General features: G+C 45.7%; 1 protein-coding gene and 1 long non-coding RNA gene across 2 annotated transcripts in view; one reads left to right on the plus strand and one right to left on the minus strand.

Moving 5' to 3' along the window:
* Positions 1-7,093, plus strand: part of LOC106730316 — a 482,615-nt gene extending 475,522 nt beyond the window's left edge. Inside the window, exons 8-9 of the long non-coding RNA XR_004318053.1 lie at positions 4,544-5,008; positions 5,416-7,093. This is a non-coding gene — a long non-coding RNA (uncharacterized LOC106730316). The remainder of the gene's footprint in view (positions 1-4,543; positions 5,009-5,415) is intronic.
* The window catches only part of ANOS1 (anosmin 1), a 170,402-nt gene that overhangs the window by 40,399 nt on the left and 115,525 nt on the right, over positions 1-14,478 (minus strand). Inside the window, 3 exon segments of the mRNA XM_032475311.1 lie at positions 2,937-3,066; positions 5,468-5,652; positions 13,785-14,007. Of these exon segments, the coding sequence (XP_032331202.1) occupies positions 2,937-3,066; positions 5,468-5,652; positions 13,785-14,007 (538 nt within the window).

Here is a 14,478-nt window from a genome sequence, read left to right on the forward strand (position 1 = left end):
TACTGCCTTGGTCTCCCACTGGCATCTCTGCCTCAGCCCCCTCCACCTTTCATGTGTCCACAACACAGTGGCCTGAGTGGTCCTAACTCTACTGAAATCTAAGTGCCATCACGTCAGCATCTCCCAGCCACTCCCCATCAAACTCAGGAAGAACCACGCTGTTACCAATGACAACGGAGGCCCACAAATCCACCTCCCTCCTTCCTGTCCATCTCCGTCTTCCTCTGCTCCACCCTCCAGCTCGTCTGCTGCTTTCTGAATCCTGCACACCCACTACTGCCCCAGGATCTTTGCACCTGCCACCTCCTGGAACGGGAAGACTCTTCCTTCAGATTGTGGCAGGGCCAGCCCTTCACTTTCTTTATACAAACACGTTTTCTTTGCCTGCCCTCCCCAAACTACAAAAATCAAAACCAACCTCCTCTCCACACATCTCCTGTATTCTGTTCCTTATTTTTCTTAGAGTCAGATATCACTGTTTACCCAACTATATGGGAGGATTTCATGCATTTTATGGATTGTTTACTGTGTCCTCTCGCTTCTAGTCAGGATCAATCTCTGTGTGTTCCACAGGAGCAGACATTTCTGTCTCTTCTTTCACTTACCCCCTTGGTGCCTAGAACAGTGCCTGACACATAGTTGGTGCTCAGCTGTAAACACTGTTTAATAAAAAAGGGAATGAATCATGAGTGATAAAACAAGATTCAATAATGCTTTGTTTCTGCCTTAAAGTTCTCCCAGGAAGGCAGGGGAGATTTTGTAGGATTTTAAAACTGCATGATGGTGATGGTCACATGACTTAGTAAATTCTAAAAATCATTGGCTTCCACACTTAAGTGACTTTCATGGTAGGTAAATTGTATCTCAGCAAGGTTGTGAAATTATTTTCTCAGCAGGACACATTTCTATATCTGAGGAACTGACTGGGGAAAGATGTGGTACCATCTTGTCCACGACTAGACACACCTTGGAAGAAACGCCTTCAGCTCTTTGTTGGAGCTACTATGGTCCCATCATTCTGTGAGGCTCCTTCACTGAAAACGGGAGAATCCACTATGAATTCTGGGCATATATTTTTGGTTTGCCCAAACTGCAAGAACTGAAGTCTGGAATGATGACTGTTGGGCATATTTGTAATAAGAGCCAGAAACAGGGCAATTTAATGGTGACTGCAAGACTTCCCCGAGATGGTGCACAGCCATTCACCAAAGCCCATGAAAGTGTGAGGGATGCAGCTCTAACTGTAGACGGCTGAGGTGCTCAGATTCGCCAGGAGTGGTGGGACAGCATGGCCCTGCTTCTTCCCCAGGATGGATGACTCTTTGGCAGCTGGCAGTCACAGGACTGACCCTGGGGACTGTCCCAGGACCTCTGCCCAGATGCCGCACAACTCTCACAGGTATTTAACCTCTGTCCCCAGAGGCCAGGGGCTGCATGTGTCTCACGTCTGCATGTGCAGCCTTGATCTGATTTTCAAAATGTTCTCCTATTCTAAAAAGCTAATCTGCAATTTAAAAATCAAATGGCAGTTGCCTTCTCATGTTTCTTTTTTCTAAGAAGACAGTGCCTCTGCTTTTCACTCTAAGGAGACTTATTTATGAATAAAGTGTGTTCTATCCAAAAAAAAAAAAAAAAAGCACCGAGACAAAATCCTGTGGGCAGCGGGACAGGTGGCAACACATTTGACCACAGCACACCTGCGTCGCGTTTGAACCATGAAACTCACGGTGGAAGTGCTTAAGCCCCGTCGCTCACCTCTGAACCCACCGTCAGTTATTCATTAAATCCTCAGACCAGGGGGAGGAAGCCTTCAGACGGGGAAGGACGGATACCCTTATGTTTCACTTCACCCTCCGGCTTACTCAGTGTCTCCACCCCAGTGGGGGTGGGGTAAGGACGCACTTTCCCTTTCTTAAAAGAACTCTTTAAAACAAAGACTTAAAAATCTACAACATACACTGCAATAGAACCCAAGTATTAAATTATTTTGGATGCAAGTTTTCCACCTGAGACCTATGATTATGCAGAGAAAGGGGTGACAATATTATCTAACGAGAAATGGACAGACTAGTGAAAACATACATTTCCCCCCAAATGGAACAGACATTGCAAGTCACAGCAGCCAGTTCAAACCCTCCTGTATTGAAAGATATGACTGACATTATACGTCTTACATAATTCATCAATATCACAGTGCATGTTTGAGATAAATTTAAATTCGCTTCCATGTAAGGGGATTATGCTGATTAGTGACTAACTCACTGCTTTACATCCACGGAACTGGACTGTGATGATGACCAAGTGGACATACTCATTCAGAACGCACACAGCCGTCTCAACGCAACTGGAGAAATAAACACGGAGCTGTTACAACGTCCAGTCAAATTATGCCCTTCAACTGTCGCCTGAGTGACTCCACATGTAACACGGTCAGTATTCATCAGAGCCCACAGAGGCTTCAGAACAGCAGTGAAATAGGCACCGAACGAAATGATGGCGATGATAAGGCGACTCGGGAGGGATTTAAATTCCGGAGGTTATGAAACAAAAGAGATTAATTCACACTCAATTTGGCAGCTGTTTCAAGAAACCCGTACAGTCTGATGCAGCAGAAACTAAACCTTTCCTCCAAAAATTAACTGAGTGGTGCCTGAGGCAGAATATCCTGAGAGACCCAGGGGAAGCTGGTCGTGGAAAACCGTCACTTCCACGTTGAGAAAACCCATCCTGTTACCTCCTGCAGTCTCTCAGAGGTAAAGGCCCGGCGACGGTCCTGACCATAAATAAATTCACACGGTACCTTCAAACACATCTGGTCCCCTCTGCGGAGACCGGCAAAGCCACCTGTTGGCCAGCTGTAAATCTGAACTTGGAGACGTGATGAATGTGTCCCCAGGTGTGCGTGGGAGGCAGGGGAGAGTCGGGGTGGGACTGACCTTTGGAGGAGCGGAAGTGTTTGCTGGGGGCCGTGAAGCCCCGGGTCCCGTGCACGTTGACGGCCGCCACTCGGAACTGGTACCACCTGCTGGGCCGTATATCGGTCAGCTGGACCCGCTCATCCGTGGTCTGAGGGGACAGAGCACAGGGAACCCTTTTATCCGGACGTGCCCATCGGGTCTGTTTTAGAAACACTCTTAACTCATCCGCCGATGCAACACAGCCTTGACCTGTCCCACGTGCCTGGATACCTGCAGCCAATCCCACTAGTCATCAGAGAGTTGTCAGGAAGGTTTCAACTGCTAACTTCCATTCCTAGGCCTTTCATCCGAAAGAGTTAAAGATCTCTGGAAGGCAAAGTCTTCTGAGGATTGCTTGGGCTGTTTTTAAATCCAGCGACTAAAAACAGCATTGGAGGATTACATCAATCAGTGATACACAGAAATGAATAAATATATGAAGTAATCATGCCATTAGAGAGAACATGAAATCATGTCTACACCGTAGAAGGAAAGGCCTCTTACTGGCGTGCCAAATTTAATCCTGTAAGTAAGTAGGTGCGTGAACCCACACACTTCAGTTCTGGAAGCACACTGCCACCCAGACTTTTCTGTCTTTGAATTTGAGCAAATGACGTAAGATCTGCAAGGACCCAGCCATGTTCCTACAGGGTGAGGTCTCTTAATACCTCTTGGTCCAGTGAATATGCAAAGAAGACAACTGGACTCTGGGAGTGGTCCACGGCTTTTGCTGTCTCTGCTGCTGTGTCCCAAGATACCAGGTAACGTTAACGTTCTTCCCACTGCCTGACTTCATCCAGCTCAGGGCCCACACGCCCGGTGCCAACCACATCCTACGGGAGGTCGGGAGCCTTCGCCTCGACGCCGGGGATCAACGCGGGCACGCGGCCCCACCTGGCCTAGTGCCAAACTCCACCTGCTGCTCAGTGGGTGACACTGGGGACGAGTGAGCAGAAACCCTCCCAAACCTCAGTTCACTAGAGCTTGCTGAAGAGGGCTGTGCTGTGTACTTCAGCTTTCAGAGGAAGCGCAGCGTTTCCGAGATCAAAGGAAGAAGATGAACTCTCGGGCGTGGCTTTCTACCTCATTTGCCAGAATCTGAGACAACGTGGTCACCAACTGGTTCAGTCAGCTGGAGCCTTCAGTTTGAGAAGCTCACGTCAGCACAACAGCCACAGCACTGAGCAGACAGAGCGAGGAAGCACCAGGTGGTGTCGCCTAGTGAAGGCAGTAATAGTAATAAAGTAACAACAGTCCAAGGCCTTCCCTCTCGCTCCTAAACGGAGGATATGAAGGAGGAGGTCTGCCCATCAGTTACTTTCGTACGTCTTTCCATTTAAACTTTGGACCTACTTGGAAATTCCATCGTTTGGGAAATTTACAAGTGATACTACCGTAGCCCCCTTGAAGGGAGCACACCATGGAAGTCAGGTCCAACTTGGGGTTGTATTCTGAACATCTTTATGTTTTACTCAAGCAAAAAATTTTAACAAAATAGTTACAGAATAGAATTACTAAATTTGACCGTCCCCCCCCCCCAATTTATGCTCTTTCTTTTTAACGTCAAATTTCTCATTTATTTTCAGGTCTTTATTGCTTATCTTTCTGAGATACTACCATTTGGAAGAAAGACTAAATTCCTCTTCCAAACATCTCAACGCTGAAATTTATTTTATATTTACTGAAAAAACAAAATCATGGGAATCTCATCCTTGGAGAAGGATGATCTGATCACCGAGAGGAGAGGATTTTTCCTCTACGGATACACGTGGAGAAGGCATTTTAGTTGTTGAAAAGCATGAAATAGTTCCATATTGAGAGTTTCTCCCTTTTCCCCATCCGTGGAGTTTTCTGGCAGCTGGCAGTCCATTGAACAGCTCTTAAAAAGAAAGTAAATATTTTGCTTTTCGAATCCACAAGACAGAAGAGGAAGGCGCCCTGGAAGATACACCACAGGGGGCTGCCATCCAGGTGGCCTGCCTGTTGGTAAGTTGACTCGGATGAAGAAGGAGGCACTTGGAGAAGACTTATGAGCCGCTGGCTCCTTCCCGGTAAGCCCCTCTGTGATACGGATGTTACCCCACGCCCCTGAAGCCCTGTGTGGAGCACAGGCTTAGATGTAGGAGAAATACCGGGGAAGTCGTTTAGGTGATCAGGTGTCACATGAACCAGCCCTCTGGGTGTTGCATTTCCCTTAGTCTGGATGGGTTTAAGTTTATCTCAAGGGCATGTGGTTCTGGGCGGAAATAAATGTGAACACTCAGATTAAAAAATTACCTCCCTTCTGCTTGCACTGTGGGTAAGTTAAGCCAATAGTCAAGTTCTAGTGGTACTGGGTTCTACGTACGGAGCTCACCCTGTCTTCCGCCGACGGCACAACGCCTCCACACCAGATTAAACTATTTTGGTGGTCACACTATGCTGACAGAGGCAGAGCGAGTTAATCTTCTCTCTGCAGGTGTGTGGGAGACACTACCGCAAGGGAACAAAAACGCCCACGAAGCACTGACCTGGGCTACCGTCTGCCAATGTGTGGCGTCGTCTTCGCTCGGATGGATCCCGTAATTCCACCGTCTCTGCACCACGTAGATCACAGGCTCGATGGAAATGTTGAACTTCGAGGACCACTTAATCTCCAGCTGTCCGGACCGCAGCTCCGTAAATCGTAACTCCTTCCTGGGCTTCAGGGGGACACCTGAAACAGAACCACGCCAGTGAAAACCACCCACAAGGGGCTCAAAACGGAGGTGACAGTTGAGGGAGGAAAACCTACAGGAGAGGCAGGCAGATCCCGTCTAATGACAACTGATCCTGTTTCCTTTCAGAAAAGCGGCTTCTCCGTCTGAAGGCGTCACCTTTGAGATCTTCTGACACTGAGTTCCGTTTCACTTTCCCATTTTTTTAGAGGGTCTGAATTGAGTCCTGATTCTGGACTAGTTTTTGTCTCCCCAGTAAGCTTGACAACTCCTTCACGTGCAGTCTTCTGAATCAGTCATGTTACCGAGCCGCCCCATGTGAGGCTGACGGGAACTCCCACGAGCAAGTGTCACGGAGAGTTGCCAGTCCTTTTTCACACTTACAGGCTCCGTCCCTACCCATGGACCCCAGGGTCATTGTAACACCGTTCCTGAGTTTGCCATCCTTCCCATCTCGGGGAGTTTTCCTTTTAAGGCAAACATTATAAAGCCCAGCCCTCTCACAGGGTCAAGTCTCACGAGAACGATTTCCAAAGCCTGGGTCTTGTGGGTTCCCCAGTGACTGCCAGGGCCCTCCCGACAGACTTACCATTTAAAATTGGAAAATGATGAATTTATAATGTTTGGTTTTGGCACGCCTGAGTGCCTGGCTTCAAAAGTCCCTCACAGGTGTCTCATCCGAAAGTAGTTAATCATTTTGATTCCTTTTTCCCCTGACAGTGCGTGCAAGTTGCCTGGTGACTGCAAGATTTAAGAACCATGGTTCAAAATCACAGCCATTATGGAAAGGACACTTTGAAACAAATGTCTAATACTAACAGGACATATAAAACTAACCGAATTCGGTAGGGCCTGTGGCATCATGATGTTCAGTATCATCAGAACCAGGAGCCCCAGTGGCTGATGAAATCATTTTCTGCTGAGAATGAGCGTTTGCCTAAACCACTGACAACTCATTTGCAGTGGCTGCTTCAGAAGGCTGCGTTTCTTTCTCCAGTTCTTAAGTTTAAACCAAGGAAACGGGGACGCGTGCAAATACAGACTCTACCTAAGAGCTGACGCACATTAAGTGATGCGGCTGAATGTCAACTCGTTTCATTTTGAACTTCGTTCAGGCTCAGTCTTGTGAAATCTTAAAGTCGTTAAACACTGAGGGGTTGGATAATTTAACAATGGCATCTGTACATCTGCCCAAAAGCTCACTGACTTTTAAAACCACTTCTCCAGAGAACTACATCCCCCCGACCAGTAGCAGCCTCCACTTTGATTTGCCGACGGGCGATGTCTGTATATACGTCGCCTTTCCTTCACCATAAACTTGCCTCCCCTGGTCCTTCCTGTGCCTTCATGAAGCGGGTGAGGGGTTATGTATCTACATTTGGAACACCAGGGAATGGAGTCTGAGGAAGATCAAATAAATTGCTTGGAGCTATGACCCAATCTCCAGTTTCTCTCTGAATTTTATGTTTCTCTCCACATTTTAGAATTAGGAAAAGCCACTTAGGAAGGGAGAGAAAAGAAGTGGTTTTCATAGCTCCGAAAATCCCTGGGACGTCCCGGTTCTAATGTCTCTGCTGTTCCTGCTTGCCCTGGGACTTCCGTTTGTCTCTGATCCTGTTGCGTGAGGCCCTGCGTGAGTGTTCTCAAACTTGGGTTGCAAACTTTTCTTCTCGGTGCATAATCTTACAGTAACGCCTTCATGACTTGAATATTGCTGCTAAGCAAGGGTCTCTCAAATCTATCCCCAGTCCCTCTCTGGGCTGCTGCCCCACCGCCCCGTCCCCATCCACCTGCGCAAGTCCCATCTCAGGTGCCCCTCCCCAGCACGTGCCCCCTCCCCGGTGACGCATCTTCACGGCAACTCTAGGCTCTATGGAGAACCACGTCGTCTTGTTCCTGCACCTACCAACATCCACAGTGCACAGCATCCTTCCAGGAATCCCTAAGTCTTTCTGTCTCCATGGCGACCACCTGTTCTAGGCACTTTCCTCTCCTGTCTGAACCCATCTCCCTGCAAGTCCATCTCTTTTGTAATTCCCTCTGTACAATATTTGTGGTTATTTTCCTAAAGTAAAAGAGGAGGCTGTCCTTTACCTTCCCCGAACACTCAACTGCATCCCATTTTCTGTAGGGCAAAGGGGAACGTCTCTGTATCTCCCTCAAGGCATCCATCTTCATAATCTACTCCCCGTTACCTTTCGGTTGACCTCCTGGTACGTTGTACGTTTACTGCACACCCTACCCTTAGACCCACCCAGCTTTCCCAGAAACTCACTGCCAGTGACTTCCTACTGCCACGGCCTGTTTATGTGATTGCTTTTTTCACTCTGAAATGTCTTTCCCTCTATTTTCTGACTACAGACCCTTGAACACTTCCAGGCTCAGCCCAAAGGCCACCCTTAGGAGCCACTTTCCCTAAACCTGCCAACTGGAAATAAAGGCTCCATTCTTCCGTCCGGCTCTTCAACACTTAACCTGTAACTGTCAAAACGCACATTTCACCGCCTCCGGCCGCAACAGGCTGGTTTAAGGCTGTCTGTCTTCCCCACGAAGCTACAGACCCAGAGGTCAAGAAACGTGTCTCCTCCCTCCCCACACCTCACGGTGTCCCGGGAGAGAGCATTCTGCGAGAGCAAATGGTCTAGAAGTGTTGGCTGAAGGAACGGCCTAACCCTTCTCGGTCATCTCTCAAGAACGCAGCTGGAGAAGTAAGTGGTTATAGGGGAAGAGGGCGTGAGAAGGGATACATCTGGGAGTTTGCGATTTGCAAATGTTAGCCACTATATGTAAAAACAGACGTAAAACAAATTTCTCCTGTATAGCACAGGGAACTGTGTTCAATATCTTATAATAATCTTTAATGAAAAAGAATATGAAAACAAATATATGTATGTATATGCATGACTGGGACACTGCTGTACAACAGAGATTGACACATTGTAACTGACTGTACTTCAATTAAAAAAAAAAAAAAGACACCAGAACACTGATGCGAGTCCTTGCAACAACAGTACACCCCTCTCTGCTCAAGGTTCTCCTAGGAAAGGAGAGGACTTTCACAGGTGTTCAGTGCCACCTTCTCCAGCACAGGTAGAGTCATATGACTCAGACGTACGTTTACTTACTTCTTAAAGAGGGGAAGACTGGTTAGTTCCTTAAACTCATAGAGCACTCTCTCTGAGACTTCCAAGCCCATCTTTTTCGGGGGCGGGGGGTAATTAGGTTTATTTATTTGTAGAGGAGGTGCCGGGGATTGAACCCAGGACCTCGTGCATGCTAAGCATGCGCTCTGCCGCTGAGCTATACCCTCCCCCTTCCAAACCCATCCTGGCTCTCCCGGGTATAATCCTCTAGTGTAAATGCAGCCACAGCCAATACTCCAGCCGCTGCAGTAACCTGGACTCACTGGAAGCAAACCCAAGCATCCGAGTCCCCTCCCACTAAGGCTTTAAACTTGAATGTCATTCAACTACCAAGAGCCTTAATCGGACATGATGAGCATCAGGGCACTGTCAGCTGAAACTCATCCGTTTAAAAATCTCTTTAATTATGATGTGCAGTAATCTTGTGATGCGCATGTTAAGGAACGGCCCGTCTGCTCTGCGTTAGGGTCAGCGGGCTCTGTTGTTCGGAAGAACTCCTGCACCGGCCATAATTGTGTGCAGGTGGCGCTCGGCCCCCAGGCCCCCAGCGACGGTCGGTCGGTCCGTCCATCATCCTTGCCGGCTCAACCAGCATCCCAACTGCATAACCAGACGGAGAGAGTGGAACTCTCCTCCGTGTGGTTTTTATTATGTCAATGACTAGGATTTTTCTTTTTTTAGTATTATTATTTTTGAAAAAATTAGTCATCTGAACTCTAAGCTAGTCTGTTAAAAAATTCAAAAATGCTCTCATATAACACCTGACAATATGTGACAATACAGGTGCATTTTTTCTTGAGGCCATAACAAGTATTTTGGTGAGATCAAAGGAACAGAACTTCTATGTGTCAAAAAATATTAAAGACAGACTGATGGAAAAATCAGCAGTTACTAATCACCTGAAGATCTAACTCTTGCTGTAAAAATACTTGTCACAAGTCTAAATGGTTTGAAAATGCACCAAAATACAGTGTTCCAGTGATTCAGTAATTAACCACCTCGTAATAGTTCTCAAACAGACAAGTGTACTCAAGGAATCTGGGCTTAGATCACATTAAGTCATTCGGTCACTGTATTCAAAATGTGATAAATGAATCTGTGAAAAGTGGCCCGTCTCGAAAATCCTAGGTTTATATATTTCAAATATTAAGAGATTCATGGAAATAGTAAACCAACTCCACGATCAGACCTTTTTGAAAGGAAACGAACTGATACACGATTAATTCCACGTTAGCACCTGGTGAAGGAAATGAGTGCTGTGCGCGTGGGCATCTCGATAACTGAAGGCCACAAGCTTCTCTGACTCTGTACATTTGGAAAATCATTTCAGCTTTTCTCCTTCCCTCCCTCAACCAATCGCCACAGTTGAGAGTCAAGAGAGACACTAAAATAATAAAGCATCACCTCTTGAGAGAGCCTAGTCCAACCAGCGGTAAACCAGACCTGCAACAGGGGAGAATCAAAGGGGGAATCAGGTCGTCACCGAACCACAGCTGTGTTTCACCTGCGGACGGCCCACCGTGTGAACTTCCCACAACCCTGTGAAGGCGTGCGTTTCAGAGAACCAGCACCTTGGCGCGTGGCTGACCCATGGCCGCGCTGTCAAGTCTTCCAGGATGCTAGCATGCTTTATTTGAAGGGGGAGGGGAAAGCTCACTGCTGTTGTCCGTTGGCTGATTCAGAACATAAGTAAAGTTAACTCAGAGGCATCAGCTAAGGACCGTTCTCGCAGCATAACCTAGATTAATAGGTTAATTAATAGGTTAATTAATCTCGCAGCATAACAGATGTAATGGGCATTCTGTTGATCATCTTTTCAAAACACACAATGGTTCTAAAAACTCAAGCTTCCAGCATATAAAGCTTTTGAAGCTAGAAAACCAGTCCAGCCCTCACGCCCTCTTCTCTTCCACAAACAAGGACCAAAGTGGATATGTGTTTCCATATATTTTGAAAATTTTTCATTAGCCCAAGAAGCCTGGAAAGGAGAAATAGGACGGGGGGTGGTACATCTCAGTTTATGGCAAAAGTTAAGAATGGGATTGGCCCATTTAAATGAGTGTGTGTGCACGGCCCCCTTGATGAGGAACTCCTGGACCTGGTGGAGGCTGGTGTCCTAGTGACTCTGCCCCGCAGCGCCCAGCACGGCGCACAGCCAGCTCTCCTCATGACCCCTCACAAAGAGTCCATAAATACTCACTGAGCTGAAATGCTCAGTAAACCCAGGTGACATCCGTCCATTTTAAATAGGGAAGACATTAAGGGCATGCTCTTTGGGATTTCCTATGAGATGACACTTCAATAAGTAAATCAGGAATGGATGAGGACAGGAGGAATTTACAGCTTTGTCCAACAGAATCTGGTTCTTTGTAGGGTGTGCTCTGAATCTTATTTAAATAATTCCACAAATTAGTAGAAAATTAAGATCAGAGAAAAAAAAATCTCCGTGTTATTCATTAGCCTAAAACAACTGCTAAATCAGTGATTATATTAGACTTAAACTATTTGATACTGATAGATCTTTTAATTGACCTATAATAATACAGTGGAGCCCAAAAAGAGGTTGAAGTTTAGGGTCCTATTATGGTAGCTGGATAGAGCACCAGAATCCTCTTTGGAGAGTGAGCAGGCAGCTTGGCTCCAGGTTGGGAGCGCCATCAGGGACTTCGAGTGGCCCATAAGGACCTGAGATTGTCCCTGCAGGGGTGCAGAAGGCTCTCCCGGAGCCCCTCTTGGGGCTCACTGAATACTGACAGATGCTCCGGGGACACGGACGCCAGCCCTCCTTCAGGAGCTGCTGCAGACGGCAAGGAAAGAATGTCTAAGACTTGACGAGACCGTGATCCTTATGCTTATTATGCAAAAGTCGCTGTCAGGCCAAAAGGGGTCTGTTGACTCTGTGGTTAGTGCTCCCTCCATGAACTGTCTCTCCACAAATGTCCAAGTCAAGGGTTACTTGGGCCAAAGGGAGTAGAGGGATTTGTAACTGACTGTACTTCAATAAAAACAATAAAATTTAAAACATTTTAAGAGTACAGTTTAGAGAAGACTGAATACACAAAAGAAAAAAAAAGAAACGGGGTTGAGGGATAAATTGGGAGTTCAGAATTTGCAGACACAAACTACTGTATGTAAAATAGATAAACAACAAGGTCCTACTGTAGAGCACAGGGAACTATATTCAATGCCTTGTAATGGCCTATAATGAAAAAATACAAAAAGGAATATATGTATGTGTAACTGAATCACTAGGCTGTACATCAGAAACTAACATTGTAAGCTGACTCTACTTCAATTAAAAAAAGAGCTACTTGCAGTAGAAAGGTGACTTTAGCAAAAATCCATCCTATTTAGTTAAGCGTGGGTTTAAACTGTAGGTATCTTTCAATAATTAATCATTTACGTTGGCCCTTTGTAGAATATTTCCCCTCTTCTCGGTGAACCAGAATATACTTGAAGTTTATACTGACTTCAGTGCTTCACATGAAAAGCCTATTTTATTTTATATTGCCTCTTTTAAATGCCCTACTTTTACAACAACAAAGGTTTCACAAATGGGTTTTCAACAATCATTCTAAAGCATCCTACTTTTATGGTAAATGCTAATATTTAAACAGCAAATGATCTATAACCACAGAAAAGGTTTCATAATAGTAGATTTTTAAGAACTTACATGGGAGTAGATTTCCGTGGAAGTGATTTTTATGTAGTTTACAATAAAAGGTACATAAACAATAAAACTTTGAATCCATTGAAAAAATGTTCAGTCTGTTAAGGAAAGCAGCCATGATTTTGAATTTGAGACAGTACTTGTGCCAGGTTTCCAAGCATACTACAGAAAAAAAAAAATGGAAAACTGTATGGATTATACAGATTTCAGATGAGAGTATTTCCAAGTGGGAGCCAGAGGAAGATGGGGCAGGTACGTGAATTCCAGGAGATGTCAATTGTTATGAATGTAAGAATGGCCTTGTGAAACTAGTCAGCAAGCCTGGAATCAAACACCAGCATTGCAACAACGTACACTTGACGTGTGTGGGTGCAAGTGAGAGAGAGGAGGTGAGACACACTTTTTCTACTGGTCGTGAATGACGTCTCCTGATGTGTTCTACTTTCCTCTTCAAGTTAGACCCAAAAAGTAACAAACTCTTACATCTCTCACAGTGTACCTGGATGATACCCCAAACTATACAACAGCATCGGTCTGACATAAAAGAACTCAGCCACGTTTGCAGAAACAGGCAAGAAACACTCAGCGTAAAGGCTTTACATGCTCTAGAAACTGCCTATGAGTGTACACTTACACCTGCTAACCTGTTTGGTAAGTTGCATTCCCCATCTTTTGGAAAACAGCAGTTCCTCCACCTAGAATCTTGAGACACTAATCCAAACATTTAAAGTCCCTGCAGACTCACTTCTGTTCTTGGATCACGACAACAGAAAAACCACGAGACCCGTGCATTTGTTATGTGTTTTTCAACTCTGCTCCATCCCCAGCCCTTTCTTGCAGGGATTTAAATCTGCTGACCCCACCAGGGTAGCCAGTGGAGCTTAGCTGATTCACTGGCACTGGAGAAAAACACAAGGTTCCCAAGCTGATGGTGGCCTTCCTAGGTGGTAAATTTGAAAGGATTCATAGGCGAGAGCTATTATTTTGTTATAACTTTCAATGGAGTATCACCTATAAAAATACTGAATCACGATGCAGTGCACTTGAAAACTAATAATACTGTGAATCAAACATACCTCAATTAAAAAATAAATTTAAAAAAAGGATTCAGATGAATGCTTTGCTCTGCCCCAATCTGGGTTCACTGCAGCTGAGTCCTGTGGTCCAGTGAATATTTTCAGATGATCGTAGCACAGAGTACAGTTTCTTAAAGCTCTGACTTTTCCTGCAACAGTCGCATCTTTGAGTGACACCCTCCCCCACGCGCACACAGACCGTGATGGCAAGGCCGCTGTGTGTCCCCTGCTCTGCCCCTCACCTTTGTACAGGGTCTTGGGCACCTGGCAGGTGTGTCCGCAGCCATTGGAACAGCACTTCTTCACCCCCGAGCACTCGCTGTCCACTTCACAGCTTTCAACGCAGGCAGCAGCGAAGCCGCTGGCTTTCTCTGGGGCTGGGCAGTCGCCCTGCTTCACCGACAGGATGTACTTGAGGAACTCACAGCTGGTCAGGCATTCATAGTTCTTCTTGGGGAACAGAGGCTGCGAGAGGAAGGGAAATCATTCTTCCGTTAAAGACACCTGACGTCTGATTGCCAAGACATCAGAAAATTCTCATTCCGTTGCATTTTCCCTTGAACGGTTTGCATGCTTTCTTTCCCTCGAAGAAATGATATTTTATGCTACTTTTCTGAAGGAATATGACCCATGAGTTGTAACTTTATATTACATGCAACAGACACACATCCATTACACACACACACATTCACAGATTACATTCCACCTGAGTTCGGATGTTGTACATTGAATGTACGTCAGCACCTCAATACACTGACAACTAAACACAGGGAAAGGGCTCATGCTCTTAATTACAAAAGGTGGAAACCTAGAAACACTAGCTAGAAAAAATACAATTCCTTAGAATTGCAGATGTCAATGAAATAGATTGTTAATAATTAATCTTATATAATATTTGAGAATAACATGAACTGACTGGATTAAAATAGTGTCTCA

Source organism: Camelus ferus, chromosome X (assembly GCF_009834535.1).
Source record: "Camelus ferus isolate YT-003-E chromosome X, BCGSAC_Cfer_1.0, whole genome shotgun sequence".
NCBI classification, from domain to species: Eukaryota; Metazoa; Chordata; class Mammalia; order Artiodactyla; family Camelidae; genus Camelus; species Camelus ferus.